This window comes from Anguilla anguilla, chromosome 18 (assembly GCF_013347855.1).
Source record: "Anguilla anguilla isolate fAngAng1 chromosome 18, fAngAng1.pri, whole genome shotgun sequence".
Taxonomy (NCBI): Eukaryota; Metazoa; Chordata; class Actinopteri; order Anguilliformes; family Anguillidae; genus Anguilla; species Anguilla anguilla.
Window position 1 is genome coordinate 3,937,369 of NC_049218.1, and position 20,774 is coordinate 3,958,142.

General features: G+C 44.2%; 1 protein-coding gene across 17 annotated transcripts in view; it reads right to left on the reverse strand.

The window, feature by feature from the left end:
* col13a1 (collagen, type XIII, alpha 1) overlaps positions 1-19,398 on the reverse strand; it is a 101,029-nt gene extending 81,631 nt beyond the window's left edge. For 7 of the 17 annotated variants that reach the window (XM_035400387.1, XM_035400390.1, XM_035400382.1 and 4 more), the window contains exons 1-2: positions 18,604-19,397; positions 11,024-11,093 (exon numbers count right to left, since the gene is read on the reverse strand). In XM_035400387.1, coding sequence (XP_035256278.1) covers positions 11,024-11,093; positions 18,604-18,903 — 370 coding nt within the window. In that variant the 5' untranslated portion in view covers positions 18,904-19,397. Of the gene's footprint in view, positions 1-11,023; positions 11,094-18,603 lie in introns of all 17 variants that reach the window. The other 10 variants (XM_035400394.1, XM_035400391.1, XM_035400388.1 and 7 more) reach the window with 5 other exon arrangements.
* Positions 19,399-20,774: the final 1,376 nt, after the last annotated feature.

Sequence of the window (20,774 nt, forward strand, 5' to 3'; positions counted from 1 at the left end):
TTTCAGCCCAGGAACAAGTGACTAGATCTGTACACACATGCATGGTTCACTTGCGTACTGGATTTTGGAACTGTCTGAGGTAAGATTAGTCACAGAGAACAAGAGATACTTAGCCAAATCACATCTGAAATGTTCACCATCAATGTTGTATCTCAGTTGATTTTTCTGAGCATATCTCCAGTTTATATGCTTTGTCTATTTTCCATAAGCCATAGCCATGGAAATTCTATGGTCTCTTTTCATTATAACAGAGCATATATAGGAATACAACTCTCAGACTAAATCACCATTCTCCTGGTTTTGGCAATGCTCCTGATCCAAGTCTGCAAAATATCAAACCTGGCCCCATCTAGCAACAATTGACCTGGGAGACCAGGGCTGCTTAACAGCCACATAGTCTTAAAAAGCATGTCCTAATAGTGTTCAAAATCCCATCAAAATCAAATAAATGTTTTAAAAAATGCACATCAAAAGGACACTTCATATTCTGGTGAAAGAATACAGCTCTAAAGTTGGAAAAACAGGCAGCAGCCTTTCCAGCCTTATTACATCTTGAAAAGAAGACAGTTGCAATGGTCCATCTAACTGAAAGCACTGCTACTTTCAGCTCTTAATATTCACTACAATGCCCTGCAAAAGTCTTATATTACATTTGATTTGGCCTTTCCCAAGTTGACGGCCTAGCATTTCTAGAAAAGATTTATTCAAACAACATGCATTTCATTTTGAAAAGTGAAACAAAATACACGTTCCATTATTTAGTCCATGCATTATTTAGTGACTTGACTCCCTGGGGCCAAAAATGACAGTTTCAATGCACTCAAATTCATCCCCTGAAATCACTTGCACTAAAGAATAATGGGAAATATATAGAACTTTGAAAAACGCAAATAGAAGCTAAGCTCTAGTCTGATTAACAGTGACTGGGTCTTATGACATGTGAACCCATGCTTAGGGTGGTAGAGTACATACCGTAACAGAAAATCACAACTCATACTGACACGCACAGTGGTTACACAAGCTACAGTATATAAAGCTGCTTTTCCACCACATGGTATCGACTAGACTCTACTCGACTCTACTCGCTTTTGGTACCAGGTACTTCGTTTTCCACTGCAGATAGTACCCTCGTCAGTGTAGCTGGTCATCATTAGCGACGCCGCATGAAACGCGTTGCTCTGACCAATCAGTGGTCTGCAGTGTTTTCACGTCTCCTTTTGGTATCGCCTCAGCTCACCTGGAACCTCGGCGGAGGTGATACCAAAAAATTACCAGGTACTATCCACAACTTTTGCCCGATGGAAAACCAAAAAAAGTCGAGTAGAGTCGAGGCAAGTTGAGCCGGTACCATGCAGTGGAAAAGCGGCTTTACAGTAGGCTCATGTTCTGTAGCAAATACCTGTACCTTTACACACACCTTCCCTTCACTCAGAGAATATCAATTTTTTTGGAATTTTGACTTTTACATTTAAATGTAAGCTATACTGTACATGTAACATAGGAATTAATATATATACTGTAAATGGCTGACCACAAAACTATTAAATGTAAGATTTCATACGCGTTCACATGCATTTTCAATGCTGCCCACCGAGTATTTTGAGGGTGAACGCAATCCATCAGTTGTCGTTCTCCCACAAGGGACAAAAAAAAAACTTGGCCAAGAGAGTTCCACCAACAAGATGCTAACAAGTTGTGAGGATGTGAGTGTTCTTTTGGAGGAGCATCAGAGGCCGGGGGATCAGGTAACGGCAGGCCCTTTGGTCAAGGAGACCTGATGCGTAAACCAGATGGCCAACTCCCTTTACTGTACGTCCCTCCTCCTTTCCTCCTTCCCTCCTTCCCGCTTATTCTCTCTCTAGTTGTTCTCTGTCAATCTCTCATCATTTTGTTTCCTCCTGTCTGATCAGCGCCATCTCTTTTAAAAGGACTAATAGCCTTCGCTTTTTTGGTGTCATGGGGGATAGCTTACATACTGTAAATAGAATCAAGCAAGGTTTTTTCCTTTTAAATGTCTTTGTGTGATTTTCAACAATGGCCAAATAAAGGTCTCTCTCTCTCTGTCTGTCTCTCTTTCTCTCTCTGTCTGTCTCTCTTTCTCTCTCTGTGTATCTCTCCATGTGTCTCGCTCTCTGTCTGTCTGTCTCTCACTCTCTCTCTCCCTTCCCGTCTTTCTCTCTCTGTCCTTCTGTCTCTCTCTCTCTCTCTGTCTCTCTCTCTTCCTCTCTCTGTCCCTCCCTCCCCCTCTCTCTCACTCTCTTTCTCTCTCACCGTGACGTCCCACAGTACTAGCCGTTCTCTGCTCATGCAGCGGTCAGCTGCTCCCCGCGGTGAGGCGGCTCTCTCTGGCAGCTGCTCTGAAAGCTAATCACAGGCGCGGAAAAGCGATACGCCGTCCCCTCTTCCTGTCAGCAGAGATGTCAAGGTGAACTTGGGACTCCTTAAATAACCACCCCCACGACCCCCGTGACCCACCCCATCGTGAAGATTAGAAGAAGCCTCTTGTTTACAAGGGCAATAGGGCCTTTTTAAACTGCATTTACATCTGCATGGGGGGGGGGGGTATTTTTTTTTTAAGCGACAGGATTAATGGGCTTTACTGCACTGGGTTAATTTAGGCACACTGCCCCCCCCCCCCCCACCACCTCCACCTCCACCACCTCCCACCCCAGGCCCTCGCCCTTTGATCCAGTCTAGGTGCTCGGTTGGTCTGTCATCAGAGGCCGCAGTGGGCATGCTCTGGATGGATGGCATGCCAGCTGCCCTACCCGCAGCTCTGCCACTTGAGACGCTCTGAGACGTACGTGCACCTTATGCAATAAAAAGGCACAGTATTTGGACTGGCCTGTTTTCCGTGGGGTGGTCAGTACATATTATTCATTATTCATTTTCCATTTTCCATGTTGGTGACCCACGAGCACAAATTAGAAGCACGTATTATTAGTACTAAATATGGTACCATTTTGTATTTTGAGTCATTCCATTTCGCGATGAAAAGCAGTGGTTCTGAAACATATGGTAATTCTGAGATTTATGGGACACCATGACAGAGCCATATAATAACACGCACTGAATTGATCAAACAGACCAACTTCAGACTTTTTTAGACTTCATGGCAGGAAAAGATCCAACTCGCACATGTTGATGCAAAGATGTGTTCACCAGTTCTCAAGGCTTTTTCCATCCTCCATAATGGTGGTCTCTGGGCCGGAGCATGTGTACCAGAGTTTAGCGCTTTTTACCGAGGACTGTTACAAAGACATTTTACAGAGTAACGGAAGGAAAACTGGGCAAAAACCAGGCCTGAACCCCCAAAAAGCAAGAAAGTGAGGTAAATTTTTTATTTTTTTTTAAATATTGCATTACCTAAAATCGACAATATATTTTGTATATTGTATATTTACACATTGTGTATTTTATATATTGTATATTGTTTTACTTTCTTTTTATCTTGATAATATAACTAAATATATTGCATATTTATATTAAACATACTGCGGTAAATTCCATTTCTATTCAGAGACTTAGTCTCTGTCATTGGGTTGGGTCTCCCTGCTATTCTCCCGGCAGACTCCCTCTATCCCACAGACAAAATAGGAAGCAGAAGCATTCTAATGTAAACAGGGAGCGATGGACGGGAGTTCCTGAAGTCCCATCCTAAAACACACCCTGCCAAAATCACACTTCGCAAAAAGAAATAATGGATTTTTTTTTTAGAATGAGGTATTCTTTAAATGAACTAGGAAAGAGATGCTTAACATGCTTAATTCACTTTTTTTTTAAAAACTCTTAAATCTTAAAGGGCACCATAAAAACGTGTCCTTTTGAAAAGTACGGTCTTGGCACTCTGCGCTGTGTTTATATTGCAGCGGCAGGCCACTGTACATACACCTTCAGGTATTTATATCTGCCACCTCCTCTTCCTGCTGGTAGTCAGTTCCATATGTACGGTGTATAAATACAGAGGCCTAAGAGGCTGCGCCCATAGCGAACAGGTGCCGTGCGGCCGGAGCACCGTGAGACGCTAACGTGCTAACGGGCTGCGTCACACAGGGAGGCGGGAGTCTTATGCAGGTGTGAACGTGTGTGGCTGTCCTGTAGATGGGTGGGGGGGAGGGGGAGGGGGGGGGGGGCGCTGTGCCATGTGAGCTCGGGGCAGGAGGTATGACGGCTATGCCAGGCTGCCAGACCCCCGTCACCGGCTCCTGTTACTCCAGCGGCTGGATGCGGCTTTTCGTCAGACCCCGTCCAGGTAAACTGTCAAATCCCACTTCCGCCCCCTCTCTGGGGGGGCAGGCTTTAAAGGCCTTTGCAGTCCGCCACAAGCCCCCCCTCCCAAGTGGCCCTGCTGTCTTTCCGCTCCCTGGATTTAATCTCTGTTTCAAAAAAGCGTGGCCGAGAATAAAGCTACGCTACGTGCTACGCCGAGAGGAGCCATCAGATCCTCTCGTCCTGAGCGCTACTCCAGGGCCCCGGAGCGAAGGGAAAAGCCATTAGACCGAACTTCTCTTAAAACACCGCAGCTTCTGGAAGTCGGCTAGAGCTACAGCCAGAGCCTTTTTTCTGGAGGATTTGATCAATGGTGCTTTTGGACCATCTCGCTGGTAATGACGTTTTCGCGGTGTTGGGATACACCGAGCGCTGCCAGGCCGGTCGTGAGTTCCCACGATGACAACACAATGAAAACGAACGGGCGTTAATGACACCCACTCGATAGGGTGGATAAGCACCCGCACGCACAAATAAATCAGGCTCTGACATACACAAGCTGTATCCGTCATGCCTAAATACACCCGGCCAAAACAATGCCCAAATTACAAATATATCTCCCTCGATATATTTAACCATAACGTAAACATCCTGCCATCCTCTTCATTCTTCCTGAAATAACAAAAGCCCTGGCAAGAGATGTTTATGTGCTTTTCCCTGAAAGCACCGTCAAAGACAGGCTTTCATTTTAATGGGTGCAGATTTGTACCCGGGTCATTTTTGGGGACTGTCATTCCAACGTATGAAATTTGATGCAGCCACTGATGTTATCTGTGAACTTTTCCCTTCAGCCTTTTTATTTTTCATTAGATTTACACTAAAATTTAATAAGGGCAAAGGCATGAGTGACACTGGCGGTCACCTAAGGCGCCATCCATTGACGGATACAGCAACACTGACGTGAACCGGCCGCTGCGTAGCTTAGCTATGTTTTGACACATTATGTGAAAGATGAACAAGCTATTAATTACCTGCCGAGATCAAATATCAAGTGGAGCAGGAGAGCTGTCACACACGTGTTTCACGCTAAGGAAAACAGAAGTATAAGATCGCCAACCTGAGCTTTCTGAAATACAAGCTTTGTATTACGCCGTTAATTTAACATCAACAGCACAGACTGAACATAATCCGAGGTTTTCTGGAAAAGCCATTAAAAAGTTAAACTCCAGGGAAATTTTGATTGCGTAAAAATGGCACACATTGGCGCTTACCAGCGTGATTTGTAAACATAGTACGTCCAACCGAACACGTTCACTGGGTTTACTTTCGTGTGGAATCAGGGCAGGTGGCATTTAAGCTTTTCAGCATTCCACCAGCCCACCAGGATGAAAGTGTTATGAAGCCGTAATGTTTCCGAGCACGGACTGTAAACACATGACAGCCAACATGAGGTAACCGGTGTGTGACTCACCACTAGTATAACTCATCCCACCCTGTTTAGACGTTTACAGAGCCATGCATACCCCAGCACGTAGCCAAACATACTGTCATTTTGGGTATGTTTTGAACACTGTATTGCCAGATAAAGACAACTGCAATAATGACTGAAATGAAAAATGTTGTTTGCAATATGTACAGTTTTGCACAAAACAAAAAAACCCTTATGAGACATGTTAAAATTAAAGTAACCAAAATCCAATTGAGATATATTCTAGATATATATATATATATATGTAATCTTAATAAACGTATTCAATATTATAGAAATAAATAAATACTTTTTTGCATATTTGGTTTAATTGAAATCCAAATATATCAGTGGCTTGGCTTAAATCAGTGTGTCATTTTGGGGAATAAAATTAACTTGTGTTGACGATGTATGAAAATGAACCCTTTACCACTGCCTGGTTGAAAAAAAAATCTCCCATAGGTACAATGCACGGCTGAAATAAAGTAAGCAGGAGCTGACGTGTTTAAGATACATCGCTCCGCACCTCCGCGGCGAGTCGTACCAAAAGGCAGTCTCTCAGCCGCGAATCGCCAACACGTCAGCCCTGGAATCGAAGCCCTGTCCTTGAAGTGAAATGCACGCGCACACAGAGAGGATGAACCGCCGCAGCCACGCCACTCCGGCACTCGCGGCATTTAGCCCCGCCTCCCCGGAACACGAGGGCAGCAGACAGCACGGCGTTTCAAAGGGAGCTTTGCGCCGGGCAGAGGGGCTTGTGTGTCAGAAAATAACGAGCAGGTAGGCCATTAATCAAGAGGCCCCCCCAGAGCGCTAGTCCAAAATACATCAGTGTTGTTCAGGCCTGGGGGGGGGGGGGGAGAGGGGATGGAGGAGGGGGAAGAGGGGATGGGGGAGGGGGGGATGATTTAAAAAACGACCTGAAAGGCGGGACAGGGTTGGAACTTTGTCGGATTCGCCGCCGGTGATCGAACTAAAATCCAGGCGGTCGCCCGCGTGCGTATCCGCATTAGTGTTCTTCAGTGACATCAAACAATGCCTTCAGGTTTCTGTTTCTGCGGTCCGGCCCCAGGGGGGGCACCAGGGGCCAGCGGGGTGGGGGGGAAGAGCGAGCTATGCCCTGCCTGGCACTGAAAATAAGTGGAGGAATGAGAGCCATTCGAACACTGTGTGCTGGGGGCCGACTGACAGGGGGCAGGTGGGCCGGGGAGTGCATGCAGCGTTTGGCTCCGCCCACCTCTGGGCGCCAGCCAATGAGACCGCTGCCCAGGCCACACTGTACCAGGAGCCTGCCTGCCATTGTTCAGTCCCATTTATAGTAAGGGGCATGATGAATAGACGGCCGCAGACAGGTGGCAAAATTGCTTAAAGGAGCGTTCTTAGGGTTTACTCCTGGGGCCAGAGAAAAGATACATAACTACATTACCCAGTAAGCTTTGGGGTGGATTTGCGCAGGCTGTAATTTAAAGGTGGGCCGAGGGTTTCTGTCTGACATAAAAAGAAAACTTACTACTTGACCTTGCAGCTGTGATGCACCATACAGTCTATAAACCAGGGATAATTAATCACAGCTTTAATCATTCCTTTTAAGACTCATTGTAAAAAGTAAGGAATTGAAAATGTACCATATAGAGATTGATGTCGGTACATCACAATGAGTAAACAAGGCTTTCAATGTATATTTGTAAATGCTTATTCCAACCCAGAATTTGGTTAAAAACAATAATCAAAAAATCAAAAACTAGTTTTCTGTAATTGTTTATTTGGCACTAAGAAAAGAACAATTTGCATTTTGTGTGTTTATTATCATAATCCCATGTATGTTTGTTCTACCTTTCTCTCTAAAATACCAACATGCAAGTCAGGCATCCTATTGGCAGCTAGTTTTTATTGTGAAAAATTATTTATTGTTCTGATCGAATAATTTTTTTTTAACTGTTTTTATTATTTTAATTTCATCCACACTTATTGCAGTTTCTTCTGTCTCTCTTGGGACTGTACTATTGGGTCCCTTCAGTCCCTGATCTTTGCACTTGTGCTTGCAATGTAAGTTACTCTGGATAAAAAATGTAAAAATGCTCTTTCTTCCTACAATCGCTCTCCAATGCTTACTGCATTGTTTGGTCAGTTTTCCTTAATTATATCACTGTATTATCCAAGATAGAATCCGTTTATCTTAGAAGATCGTATCCAGTTGCTTGTTCTTATATCTGCGTATATCACACGTAGCTCATAGTTCAGTCTCTCGCAGTTAGTGCTCTGTGTGACAATTCCAGTTGTCCCAGTGAAGGAGATTGCACGGACTGATTAGATTATACCCCCCTACCAAAAAAAGGGGGTGGGGGGGTTGGTGGGCGTTACGGGACCACCGCCACCAAAAGTAAATACCAACAGATTCTAAAGAAGAAGCAAGTTTAAAGAAGTCGGAGGAGTGTGACAAGAAACTTTCACTGTTTTGTCCCGGGGGGCCGTAAAAAAAAACCCAAATGCCATCTGGGACGCTGATTGTGAAAAGCTCCCACACCTCAGAACAATGACAGGCCCTCAAAGGGTCCCCCGAGTCCCCCCTTAATTGGTTTTGCGTGGATGTCTGAAGACACTTACCGGCCAGTTAACACCCAGCCTCCTACTGACGTGCTGAATTAGCACTGGGGTGCGCACGCTGCAGCCCCTCTGCTTCTCACACGGCCATTTCGCTTTACCAAACACACAGTCTCTCTCTCTCTAACAGATATATACACACACACACACACAGGCACATACACACTCACACACACTCACTCACTCACACGCAGACACACACACACACGCGCACACATACACACGATACACACACTCCCTCAGACATATATACACACATGCTTGTTCGCTTACTCGCTCACTCACTCACACACACTCACACGCATACACACACACATACACACATGTTCACTCGCTTATTCATTCACTCGCTCTCTTTCTCTCTCTCTCTCTGTCTATCTCTCTCTCTCTCACACACACACACATACACACACACACACACATGTTCACTCGCTTATTCACTCACTCGCTCTCTTTCTCTCTCTCTCTCTCTGTCTATCTCTCTCTCTCTCACACACACACACACACACACACAAAAGGCAACACTTCCGCTTTGCCTAATTACTTAATGGCCGACACCTGGGGGATGGAGCTGGGAAACAGGTGTGTGTGGTAGCCGCAGGGCAGACAGGACCAATTAGGGTGGAAGTAGTTCACTGCCAGATCCAATGTGTCGCGTGAACGGGGCGGTTCCCTTCGCCCACAGTAAAACAGCGAATGCAGCTGATCCATACTGCGATCGCTCTGCATGAGCCCCATAAAGTTTGTTCTCTTTTAAAAACGGTTTGCACATGTTTGTGGAAATTTAATTGAAAATCAGTATCACTAATGACGTAACCTCCTGTGACCAGTTTGCAATGCATGTGTTCATCTTTACGGTACATTGCGGTTATAATGCATTATTTGGCACTTATTAAGGTATTGTGATGCATTATCTCTAATTAAGGTGTAATGAATGCTAAATAAGACCCACTTCAGGTAAAGTTACTTAATTACTTAAATTAAGTAATTGTAATTGACTTAAAAATATGAATATTTAATTACTTTATACTCCTTTTTAGAATTGCATTATATTATTTTATTGGTAAGCAAACAACCAGCCACCTCTTTATGGCAAGTTACATACCCTCAGTCGTAGTTTTACAGATTAAATGCATAAACACAAGCACAACAAATGGTTTAAAATGCAGTTCCTTCACCAATTCACACCACTGGCCCACACTCCTAAAATAAAAATCAGCGTTTAAGCAGAGGATAACTTTCACTCTGAGTTAAGAGAAACCGTTCGTTTGGGTTTTCAATTCGCACTGCCCATTGTGAGCAGCAAAGTGGGCTAAGTAGTCTTTGATGAGCTACTCTAGTGCCAACAGCAACAAAAAAAAAGGTGCCCCCTTGCCAGGGATCTGAGTCACGCAGCGAGGTCGTTAAGTGGGCAGGGTCGGATGCGGCTTGTTAACCGATGGCGACAGTGCCTCCCCGCGCCCCCCCCCCCCCCGCCCCCCATGCCTCCCTGCGCCCTCCCCCCCCGCCGCCCCCCCGATGCCTCCCCGCGCCCAGGAATGCCCTAATGACGGCGCCTCGACGCTCTTGCATCACGACCCCACGATGACACAAAGCGCCGCCAACAACTCCGGAGAGGCCCAAAAATACACCCCGCACCTGTCGCCAGCCGAAGAGAGGGGCAGAGAGGCCTCCCGCCAGCACTGTCCCGCCGGCACTAAAAGCGCACGGGGCAGCACGGTGTACAGTGAGGACTGGTCGCTCGCAAAATGTTAAAAGCGGTTTTAACAAATTTAACAAATTTTGCACAAAATGTGTCTGTTAGTTACACTACAAAACAAGCTGTCTGGAGGAACACATTCAGATAAAAGCCATTGAGAAACCTGGCTCCATTGCCATGTTCCTCCTTTCCTTTTAACTTGAAAATAGACTCAGAAAGCTGATCTACACCCTAGCTTTAACTTTTAGCATTTGTGTTTTTTTTTTTTTTTTTTCAAAAATTTCTACTGACGTCTGAATTCTAATGTTCCTTTAGGACCGTGTGTACCGTTGCCACGATCAGACGCCAATGTACACAGGCCTATCGCATTTATAAACCTCGCCACAGGCAAATTGTTATCAGGTGTTTTAAAACCTGGTGGTCGCTTTGAAATGTAAAATTACGGTCATTTAGGCGCTCAAACTGTCACGTCATGCACCGCAGAGATTAGGCCTTCGCAGGTCATGCCTCCTTATCCCACAGTAGCTGTTCCACAGATGGCCCGAGCCTCCAGCAAGGTGACGCCTGTTGTGATACTTTAACTCGTATGACCTGGGTCAGAAAACCACAATGATATGAACCACAGTAGTTAAATAAAATCTTTCTACGGGTACGGAAAATACCCGAAGGTACAGCGAAGCACGTTAGAACGCTGAACCGTTACAGTCGTAACGGTTCCTTAGAGGAATGTTCCTGGAAAAGGAACGGGGGCATTGAGCAGGACCGAGCCTCGTAGGGAGGGCCTCTGATTGGTGGACATCGTCCGCAGCCCTCAACAGACATATTCTAGCCGCAGCCATTTTAGATATGGCCACAGTGAGCCGGACCGCTCTGTTCACTGCGTTCTCGTCCCATTACAAGCCCCCCCCCCCCCCCCACAATGTGGAAACCCAACCAACCCCAAGGGCAGTTTTAGCGGTGGTGATTAGTGGCAGCACCAAAGCTCTGGACCACAAGGGAGCACAATGGAGGAGGGGGTCACTCAGAGAGAAGGGGGCGGGGCCTACCTGGCGGGCAGACGCAGCTGTGGGGGGCCTCTCGAGCTTCTCGAACCTTGGGTAACCGTGCGGCCAGCTTCTGCAGGGGGGGAAGAGAGGGAGTGGGACATATGTGAACAACGATCAGTGACATTTTTCACCTTATTAACATGAATGGCATTGGTGTAGAGTGGTAATATTCAAAAATTGAGCAAGAAAGAAAGCAAACACCTAAAAGAATAAGAAATGTTACAGTTCACACCAAGTGGCACTTCAGTTCCACAACAGCAAGGTGTTTGAGGTAATTGTGATTAATGTATAATAAAAATGTAGTCCTTTTGTCATATTCATTATGCAAAACCTGAGTGTTTAAAATAAACTCATGCCACAGAGAAATAAAAATCCAAAAAAGTCCAAATGTGGACCTCTGGAATTCTACCGTTGAATGCAGCACAGCTAAATTTCTAAAGATTTAAGAACAACTTAAGTCATGCACAAGACAAGCTGAGGTTAACTTAAAATAACTGCAGATCTCCCACTACCAATGAAGTGAAATCCAAGGCACTGTCCCATATCTTTTCTGAAGTGATGTATCAAACAGGTATAAAATCTCTCTATTCAGGAGAGACAGACATATAATCACTACATTACATTTTCCACTTTCTTCTCCCTTAATATAATTAATACAGAGTGATTCAATATAGAGGATATCCTCACTGGTGAATATCAAAACAAGAAATACTCAGGCAAAAAAGTTAATGTTAGTCTGCTGTTGGACATCTCTCTCTCTCACTCGGAAAGTTTGTATTTGTCATGAAGGGTTCCAGGGGCCGGCTTGGTTTATGCTGGCAAGGCTACAGCCCATCTGGAGTACTCTTTACAAAGGCCAGTCTGAGGCTACAAGCTTTCAATAACTGCCCACTATCAAGTCATTGTTTTTTTCCACAGAACCGAATGTAGTCCAAAGCTTTGGAGCGCTGTAAGGGTGGTCTGCTAGGTCTGTAGACCTGTCGACAGCTAAGTGAAAATGAGCATATGTACATACAGTCTACTGAACCGTTGGCAGAATCTGATAAAATGTATACATAACCTCTCACTACAGAACTCTCATACTTCCTAAAAATGCTTTTCTTTTTGGCCTCTGTTAAATCTCACTCCTCCATAAAATATGAAAAAAGTGTAGCCAGTGTTGAACTTACACTCCTGACATAATGCATTTGGTGGCTATTTGAAAGATGAAACTGGAACATTTTCTGAAAGCTGTCTCACAAGTTCATTGTACTGCACTAGAGTAGAGGTGACATGCACACAAAGACGAACACAATAATAGACTTTTATTTTTCAAACTGAACGTTCTTCAGCGTGCTGTCACTTAAGGGCATGGAAGAAGAGACAAAAAAACCAGCATTAAGACACAAATGTAGGGTTCGGCTGTACTTAAATCACCCCGGGCCAAGCCTGAGACAAAAAAAAAAAAAACCCTTCCACAGCCACATTAAGGTTCATATGTGAAAGCCCGAAAGCACCTTTTAAGCAGTCTGGGATAAAGCCCCGTCTGCTGGGGAAAAATAAACAGTAAGTAATGACAGGCCTCGAACGTCCATCAGTCTTCACATACTGCTACGCACCTGTGCGTTGTGTTTGCACGAGCGTTCAAAGCAGCCATTTGGGGAGAGAAGGCCCGTAGCTGCTGCTTAATTAAAAGGTAGCCGCTGTCATAGGCATTGAAGGAGCTCGGGGGGGTGATGTAACGGTACGAATGGGCACTGGCAGCTGAAGCGCTCTTTCCTTTTTTTTTTTTTGTGGTGGGAGGGGTGACAGGGGTGGAGTGGAGGGGGCGGGGGGGGGGGGGGGTGGTGGGTTGGTGGTGGTAAGGAACATTCTCCGCCTCTCTGCCTCCCCCTATTTAATGGTAACTTGATGCCGGAGGTTTTGATCTGGTTTTAACATTCTATTTTAAAAGGATGACAAAACATTTTACAATCCCAAAGACGGATTAAAACTAAGACCCCCCCCCCCCCCCGTCTTTGCCGCTGGAGGGCCCCCAGCTATGGTGCAGCTCAGAGGACACAGCTCCGCTCGCTGTGCGCATCCCGCTCAGTTCGCCGGAATATTCCGGAAGCCGTCGAGAAAATGCGCAAATGGTCACCCAGGCCATCGACCTTGACCTGAAAAGAAATACTTTAAAAGATTTGATTTTTATTTGAATAGCAATGCTGTAGGCCTATCACTATTTAAGACCCCCGCAGTCCTCACATGAAATACTCTATAAGATGCCGTTTCCCCATATCTACCATAGAGTAAGCGAATGCAAGCCTGCATTAGCTAGTGAGTGCATTTACAGATCAACGGCTCATAAATCATGAAATTTATTCAGCTTATTGGTTTCCTTGTACATCACATGGCCAAAGTATGTGAACACCTGACATCCAAAATCTCATACAAAATTATTGGCATTAAAATGGAGTTGGTCCCCCCCCTTTGCTGCTATAACAACCTTCACTCTTCTGGGAAGGCCTTGTACTAGATGTTGGAGCATTGCCACAGGGATTTGCTTTCATTCAGCCAGAAGAATATTAGTGAGGTCGGGCACTGATTGGGCGATTAGGCCTGGCTCGCAGTTGGCTTTCCAATTGATCCCAAAGGTGTTGAATGGGGTTGAGGTCAGGGCTCTGTGCAGGCCAGTCCTTCCACAACGTTCTCAACAACCATTTTTATATGGACCTCGATGTGTGCCCAGGGGCATTGTCGTGCTGAAACAGGGAAGGGCCTTCCCCAAACTGTTAGGGAAGCACATAATTTCATCTAGAATGTCATTGTATGCTGTAGCATTAAGGTCTCCTTCAATGGAACTAAGGGGCCTAGCCCAAACCATGAAAAACAGTCCCAGACCAAGGGGTGTCAAGATACTTTAGGTCATATAGTGTATGTAAAATGAAAACTTTTTTTTTATTATTTCATCATGTTTTTACGAGTGACTAAGGGTTTTAGTTATCACCACAGTACACGATAGTCACAAACCAGGTATCTTTCTTTGTGGTAGCTGTTTAAAAGGCAAGCTTTATTACCTTACGTTCCAAAAGGCAAGAAAATCACCATGCTTACAAATTGAGAAAATACACCTTGTGTAATCTACTTAAGTGCTGGGTACATTTAAAATACTTAGGAAAATTACAGAGGATTACTCCAAATAATGGAGGACAAGCCAGCTGTTCCCCCCATTTTGTATTGTTTAGGCTGTGGCAGGATAAATGCCTGTTTTGCACAGAAAAGTATATACAGGGGATTTAAAGAGGGTGAAAAGATATGAATAGAACTCAAACCATCAATCATTGATTTTTTTTATTTTTTATAAAAAAGATGTGAAGAATAGCTGCCATTTAGAACACTAACCTGGATTTTGGGGACCCCTTCAGGCAGTAAAATGTTTTAGGAATGTTTGTAAAGCAAAATGTTTTTTTTTTAATGATCATTAGTTTTCTGGGAAATGAACCAGACATGTATTGGCAGGTTTGGAAGCAATTTCTAAAAGCGTTGATTGTTCATAAAAATGATAACATTATAAATGTCTCCATTCCAATACATTCTGGCAGCTAAGGTCTTGTGCAATGGTGTCACCCCACCCCCACCACCATCACCACCAGTGTATGCGGAAGACTGTGAGAGGGGTACACAAATCCACGGGGGGAGAAAAACAGTTTAAGGCGCCATGTGGATTTTCGGTACGGTTTCCTCCTCTGTCCCATACCAGCCACATTAGTCTCCTGCACACACACCACCTCACGTCCGCTCTTAATTCTATACCAAACGCAACCTGTTCTGATTCACTCTGACTGTTCAAGCTGAGTCACAGCCTGCCCATCTGAGCGAGCTTCACCTCTTTCCATTCCAGTGCGTGCTCCTGCACTGTCCTTTCCATGGCAGCCAGTTAGGGCAGAATCAAGCCACCCCAGTCAGGCAAATCATGGCTGTACAGAACCACTGCAATAACAATGTCCAGTATGGAAATATACTGTGTGGTACCCATAGCAGCTGTCAGTATGCCTGATGGAACCACCATCCCAACTTAAAATTTAAAACAGAGGCTCTTGAGCTATAACTGAGCTAGAACACCATAATTCACTTATGTGGTGTCCATTAATCTAATTTCCAAGGGCATTTACAGGAGACAACCGTTTTTTTGACATGCAGGAAATAGTCTGCCGGGCTTAAGGAGTGGTTGACTGACAGGAGTGATGCCATGAGTCTCTGTAAGACTGGCCCTCCACGTACAGCCTAGGCTGTTCTGGCAAAGACAGGATCCCATTACAACAAAGCTCCTCAACTCCATCACCTTGACCGTTTTTCTGCAAGATAATTTTACAAGGGTTTTCCAGGCCCCCAATTACAGGTTGAGAGCCAGCTTAAAACCCCCACGTAGCTGTGCAAGCAGCTCAAACAGACAGCACAGGCAGCCAGGGCACAGGTCCACATCTTATTAACACAGAACAGCGCTCTGGCCCCAGAGCTCCACAGGCCGGACTGTGCTTCTGATGCCCGGTTAACGAACAGAGAGAGCCTGCGGTTAACGATGGTCTGTGCTTCTGATGGCCAGCTAACGAACAGAGAGCCTGCGCTTAACGATGGTCTGTGCTTCTGATACCCGGTTAACGAACAGAGAGCCTGTGCTTAACGATGGTCTGTGCTTCTGATGCCCAGTTAACGAACGGAGAGCCTGTGCTTAATGACCGACTGTGCTTCTGACAGCCGGTTAACGAACAGAGAGCCTGCACTTAACGATGGTCTGTGCTTCTGACAGCCGGTTAACGAACAGAGAGCCTGCGCTTAACGATGGTCTGTGCTTCTGATGCCCGGTTAACGAACGGAGAGCCTGCGCTTAGCAACGGTCTCTCAGCCCGAAGCGGCCCACACGCTGTAAATAGTTTACACTCTAAAGCAGTGAAAGATCGGCGGGGACGAGCCAGAGGAACCCCTCGGCCATATTTCTCCCTTTTCTTCACTCGGAACCCGAGCTGAAACTGAGACCAAAACCGAAAAGTCTAAGAATGCGCTGGACCCCCGTTGGCCCGGGAGGCCACTTTGCGGTCAGCTGTTCAACGGTAAACGGCTCTCTTTTGGGGTGAGAAAATGTGTTCAAGGGAAGCCTGCATATTTCAGGAGTAAAAGTACTGATGGCTGTATACTTTTTGTAATTCCTTCAGATTTGTTACCCTACAACGACTGCAAAGGTCTGGGCTGTATTAATGGAATAATAATTGGTCCATGAAATATAAAACTTTGTAGGAGAATGACAATTTTCACATCACATGTAAAACTATTTAAGATCATAATTCAATTTGTTTTTTTTTTTTTTAAATAGTCAGTTTGCCCGTACAGGAAATTTAAGGAGGGTGTCAGTTTTCAGACATTAAGGATATGCATCTAAATTTTCGGTAAAAGAACAAAAGATAAGAATGGCTTCTGCTCCTGTTAATCCTGTTAATGTGTGTGTGTGTGTGTACATACATGCTTACATGCATGCGTCTGCATGTGTATGTGTGGGTTTTGTGAGGATTCTTATTCAAAACAGCAATACACATTAAATTTGGGACATTTCTCACAAATGTCCTTTAATTGTACGTATGAGAAAGAGGGGAAGATATTAATCGAATGCCTGAGGAGTCTGTTTCTTACGTGGAGCTGCACAAAAATCTCATCTCGCTTGTCTTTTCCAAGTGTCCAAACAGCTGGGCGCAGTCATTACAGCCTCGTGACTGCAATTAGACTTTACAAAGTGCGTGCTCCAAAATAAAAATTTGGAGGAGACTGGAACAGAACGAGACGTTTTCCCTTAGAAAGTTATTACAGGTTGAAACCAGACATTAGCGGGGGGGGGGGGGGGGGGAAATCCCACATATTAGCTAAACTTGTGTAGATGTCAATGAAAAAAATAAAATAAAATAAAAAATAAATAATAAGGAAACTGATGTTAAAATTTCCAGAGATCATTTTGATATCCTATCTATTTATAGAAGATACACCATTTGTGTACAACCTGCAAGGCCATCTGTAAATCTCTAATAAGCAACATCTGCTATCGCGTCACATTAATAATGGGTATTTATATAAACAGACTAAAACAAATGAATGAATCACTATGTCCTGCAGCTACATTTGAGTGAAACTGAGTTTTGTATTTATTTGGCCCCAGTCAGGCTCAATAAGAAAGGCAGACGTTCGTGAGTAATGGGAGCTGATGTAAGCAAAGCAATGACTCAAAATATTTACCAGATTTTCTGATCCTTAAAACGTGTCTGATCCTTCATACCGAGACACCATGAAACAGCCAATTTAACAATAAGGTTGATTCACTAATAGTGAAGAAACAATTGAATTGTCCAAAATACAGTTTTTTTCCCGTGTGATCGATTCCAAATGGTTCATTTTTATGATGTAGGTAAATGTCCGTATCTTTGGTGGGTTTTTCCCCCTTTATGAAATAGGCCAATTGCATCAATTGTAAAGCGCTTTGGATGAAAGCGCTATATAAATGCAGTCCATTTAACATTTTACCATTTGCCTACATAGATAACATTTCCACAGAAATAACTTGTAGGTCAACAACAGTAAATGACTATGCTCGCACTTTTTAAGCAGACTAACGCAGGATACCGTGGGAGACAATCCTGCCTAAAGCACAACGCTAGAATGGCTGATTCGAACACCGTCTTAACTAAGGTGAAAGCAGTCATAGCCGGAACAAAGATAAACCAATACTGGAAAGTGAAAACGGTAGCCCTGCGGGACTGCCCGTCGGCGCAGACGAGAATGTTGGTATAGCTGGGGAAGTGGTCAATTAAGAACTCGCGCGGGGCACGGTTGAATCGCGGACTTAAAACAGCAGATGTGATCTGCAGGTCGGAGCTACCGTCTCGTGCTGTTTTCTTATCTTTTTAAACATGCCGCTTCAAAGACTGTCATAAAACGGCCAATCTTAAACGCAGCTGCATTCGTGGGCATGTTATTCCTAAATCAGGAGGGAATATTATCTTTCCTTGCGATAAGAAAACATTGTAGGCTAAACGTTCGAATAAATCACGAAATATTGACACAGCCCGGCAAAACGGTAAAGTATACGTGCGCGAGTGGGGTAATGTTTGTGGGGCACTGTAACTGACGAAACAAACTTCTATAAACCACATGTAGATGAGGGGTGTCAATTCAGTAAGTTTACAACAGTTTTTGACTTGATATACAATTTCCAGACTAGAATTTATTTATTTATTTATTTATTTATTTATTTATTTATTTATTTGTTTATTTATTTATTTATTTAAACAGTCGTCGATTATCAATATCCCCATTCCGTTCAAAACATATTACCAAGTTCTCCGGAAACAAGTAGGCTACTTAACTGGAGCTGTTCGGAGATGATTGCAAGTTATTGGAGCTATACAATGCGCTTCAGCACGGCCGTTAGTTTACCTGCAGATGAGACGCTTATGCAAAATATCGCAGTTTATGATGTGAACTAACCGAACAGAGTAACGGAGTACAGCAATATAGAAAGTGTTAATGAGTGTGTGTATATACATGTGCATGAGTAGATAAATAACCGAAAGTTCTCTTACCTCTTCCAAAATCTGATCGAGTCTACCTATGAGGATGGGTTCCACCTGGTCCAGTGACAGCCACGCTGAAAGTTGCGTGTCCCGTTCCTTTTCCAGATTAAAAACCTTAGACTGCAGTTCCGCAGTCTTCAGGTAAACCAAAACGCAGACTCCAAAGGACAACAAGGATAACGCGCTGCACACGGCTATCCCAGACAGGTCTTTGCAGTTCTTCCAAAACCTCTTTTTGCAAGGATGCTCGGTGCAAGTCCTCCCCACGCTCGACTGTGGACTAACGCTCCACTTCTGTTCCTCTTCCATGTCTGATCTTTTTCTTTCTTTCTTTTTTTCTGATGCAGCTATTCAGTGTTTATCCACCGCGAAATCCCAATACTCATCAGGCGCGATATGAAAAAGGAATATCAATTGGGAGAGGACTTCCAAAGGGGTCGTTTAAAACGTATCTCTCGATCCCTCCCTCCTACCTTTCTCTTAGACCTAGTATCTATACAAAAGTTAGGCCATGCATTCTGTTCATTTAGTTCAATCGATCGCTGGGTAGCTTTATTCATTCACGGGGCAATTCTTAACTGCCATTTGAAGAGCCCTTCAAAGCAATTCTGGAGCGGTACGTGTCCCGTGCTGTCCTGTGTAGGCTACTATCTCTGTGAGATCACTCCTGCACTTGCAGAAACCCGACACATTACCTTCCGCAGCGGAGTGGTCACCACGAGTCTTTTGCTTCAACTGAAGGGCTGAGGCTCCTCCTTTTCGTTTATTTAGGCTAAACGTCGGGGCGGGATTCGCGCGAAGCGTCTCCCACTCTTTGATCTGACACTCTTCTGGGGGGATATTTTTAGGTGCCCGAGCCTAGACTCAATCTACTGTGGACACATGTGTAACCTTACCCTTCTGCGTCCTGTTGTGCTTTTTAGTGAGGTTTATGTATTTGATGCGTCGCCTTGTGCACCTGTATGCTATTGTAAGCCTATGCGTCAGACTACGTTAAAAATGACCATCGTAACTTTTAAATACCATGTATTATAAACCGTTGGTAATGTGGTACTGCATAAGACTTAACCTCTTTTATTCAAATGTTTAGTCTCGGTAAGGCTTCCGTGCTTCTCAGAATCCTGGTTTTCTGCTTCAGTGTCATGTTTAAAACAGTGCTGGCATTCCGTGTTGCCATAGGAGAGCTCCATCCTTAGAGAAGTTAACTCCTTAGTTTCAGATTTTATCTGTAGATGGGAAAGTTCTGGGATTAAACCTGGTTAAATAAATAAATAAAAACTCTGGGAATTTAACTGTAGCCAAAATGCGGTCATATGTTTTTGGCCTTGATGCTTTGCGCTGTCACGAAATAGCTTGATATAGATACGTTCATGCCCGAAGCAGATATGATGAAAAATTCGGTGTCACCGTACACTCTGAAATGTATCCTTTTCTCAGCTCTGTCTCTTAGGCATCGTTGCTCTCAGATATGACCCAAAGCTCATTCAGTACAGATCTGGAAAACCGATATGAAAACTTGGCAATTGGGTAAATGAAGTGGCACACCATTATAAAAATGTCAAAATATTACTCAAGAGAAAACTAATCTATTTTCTACAGTGGTCTGAGCAGGAAGTGAACACCTTTCCTTACGTAATGAATGAAGGGAGTTAAAGATTTCAAGATTTAGAACATGCAGTTGACCAGTCATTACAGGTTACTGCAATAACAAGCTGTGATAGCAATGAACCCTCACATGTTGAAAATGTTGTAATAAGTGCTGGTACAAACAATACAGTATAGTCCTGTATTGACTGAACAGTGACAATATATGAATTCAGCCCCAGATTCAACCTGTGTATCATGTCAGAGAGAGGGCAAGAAAGAGATATGGGGAAGGGAGAGAGAGAGTGAATAAGTCAGGTGGAGAGAGCAGGAGAGAGAGAGAAGGGGAAACGCTGAAGGAGAAGTAAAGGATGCAGAGGTAGTGAAAGGGAAGGAGAGAGAGAGAGAGCGATGGGTTTGCAGCACGAGGCACTAGAACACAGCAGGGATGTGGAGGCCATAGCATGCCAGTGCTAATGCCTCTCTGTGACTCCAGACATTTTTATATTTATTTAAAAAAATGATCTCTAAGTGAAGGATTTAATGGTCCACACTAAACTGTCAAGCTAAAGTTTTTTAAAGCAGAAGCTATGAAA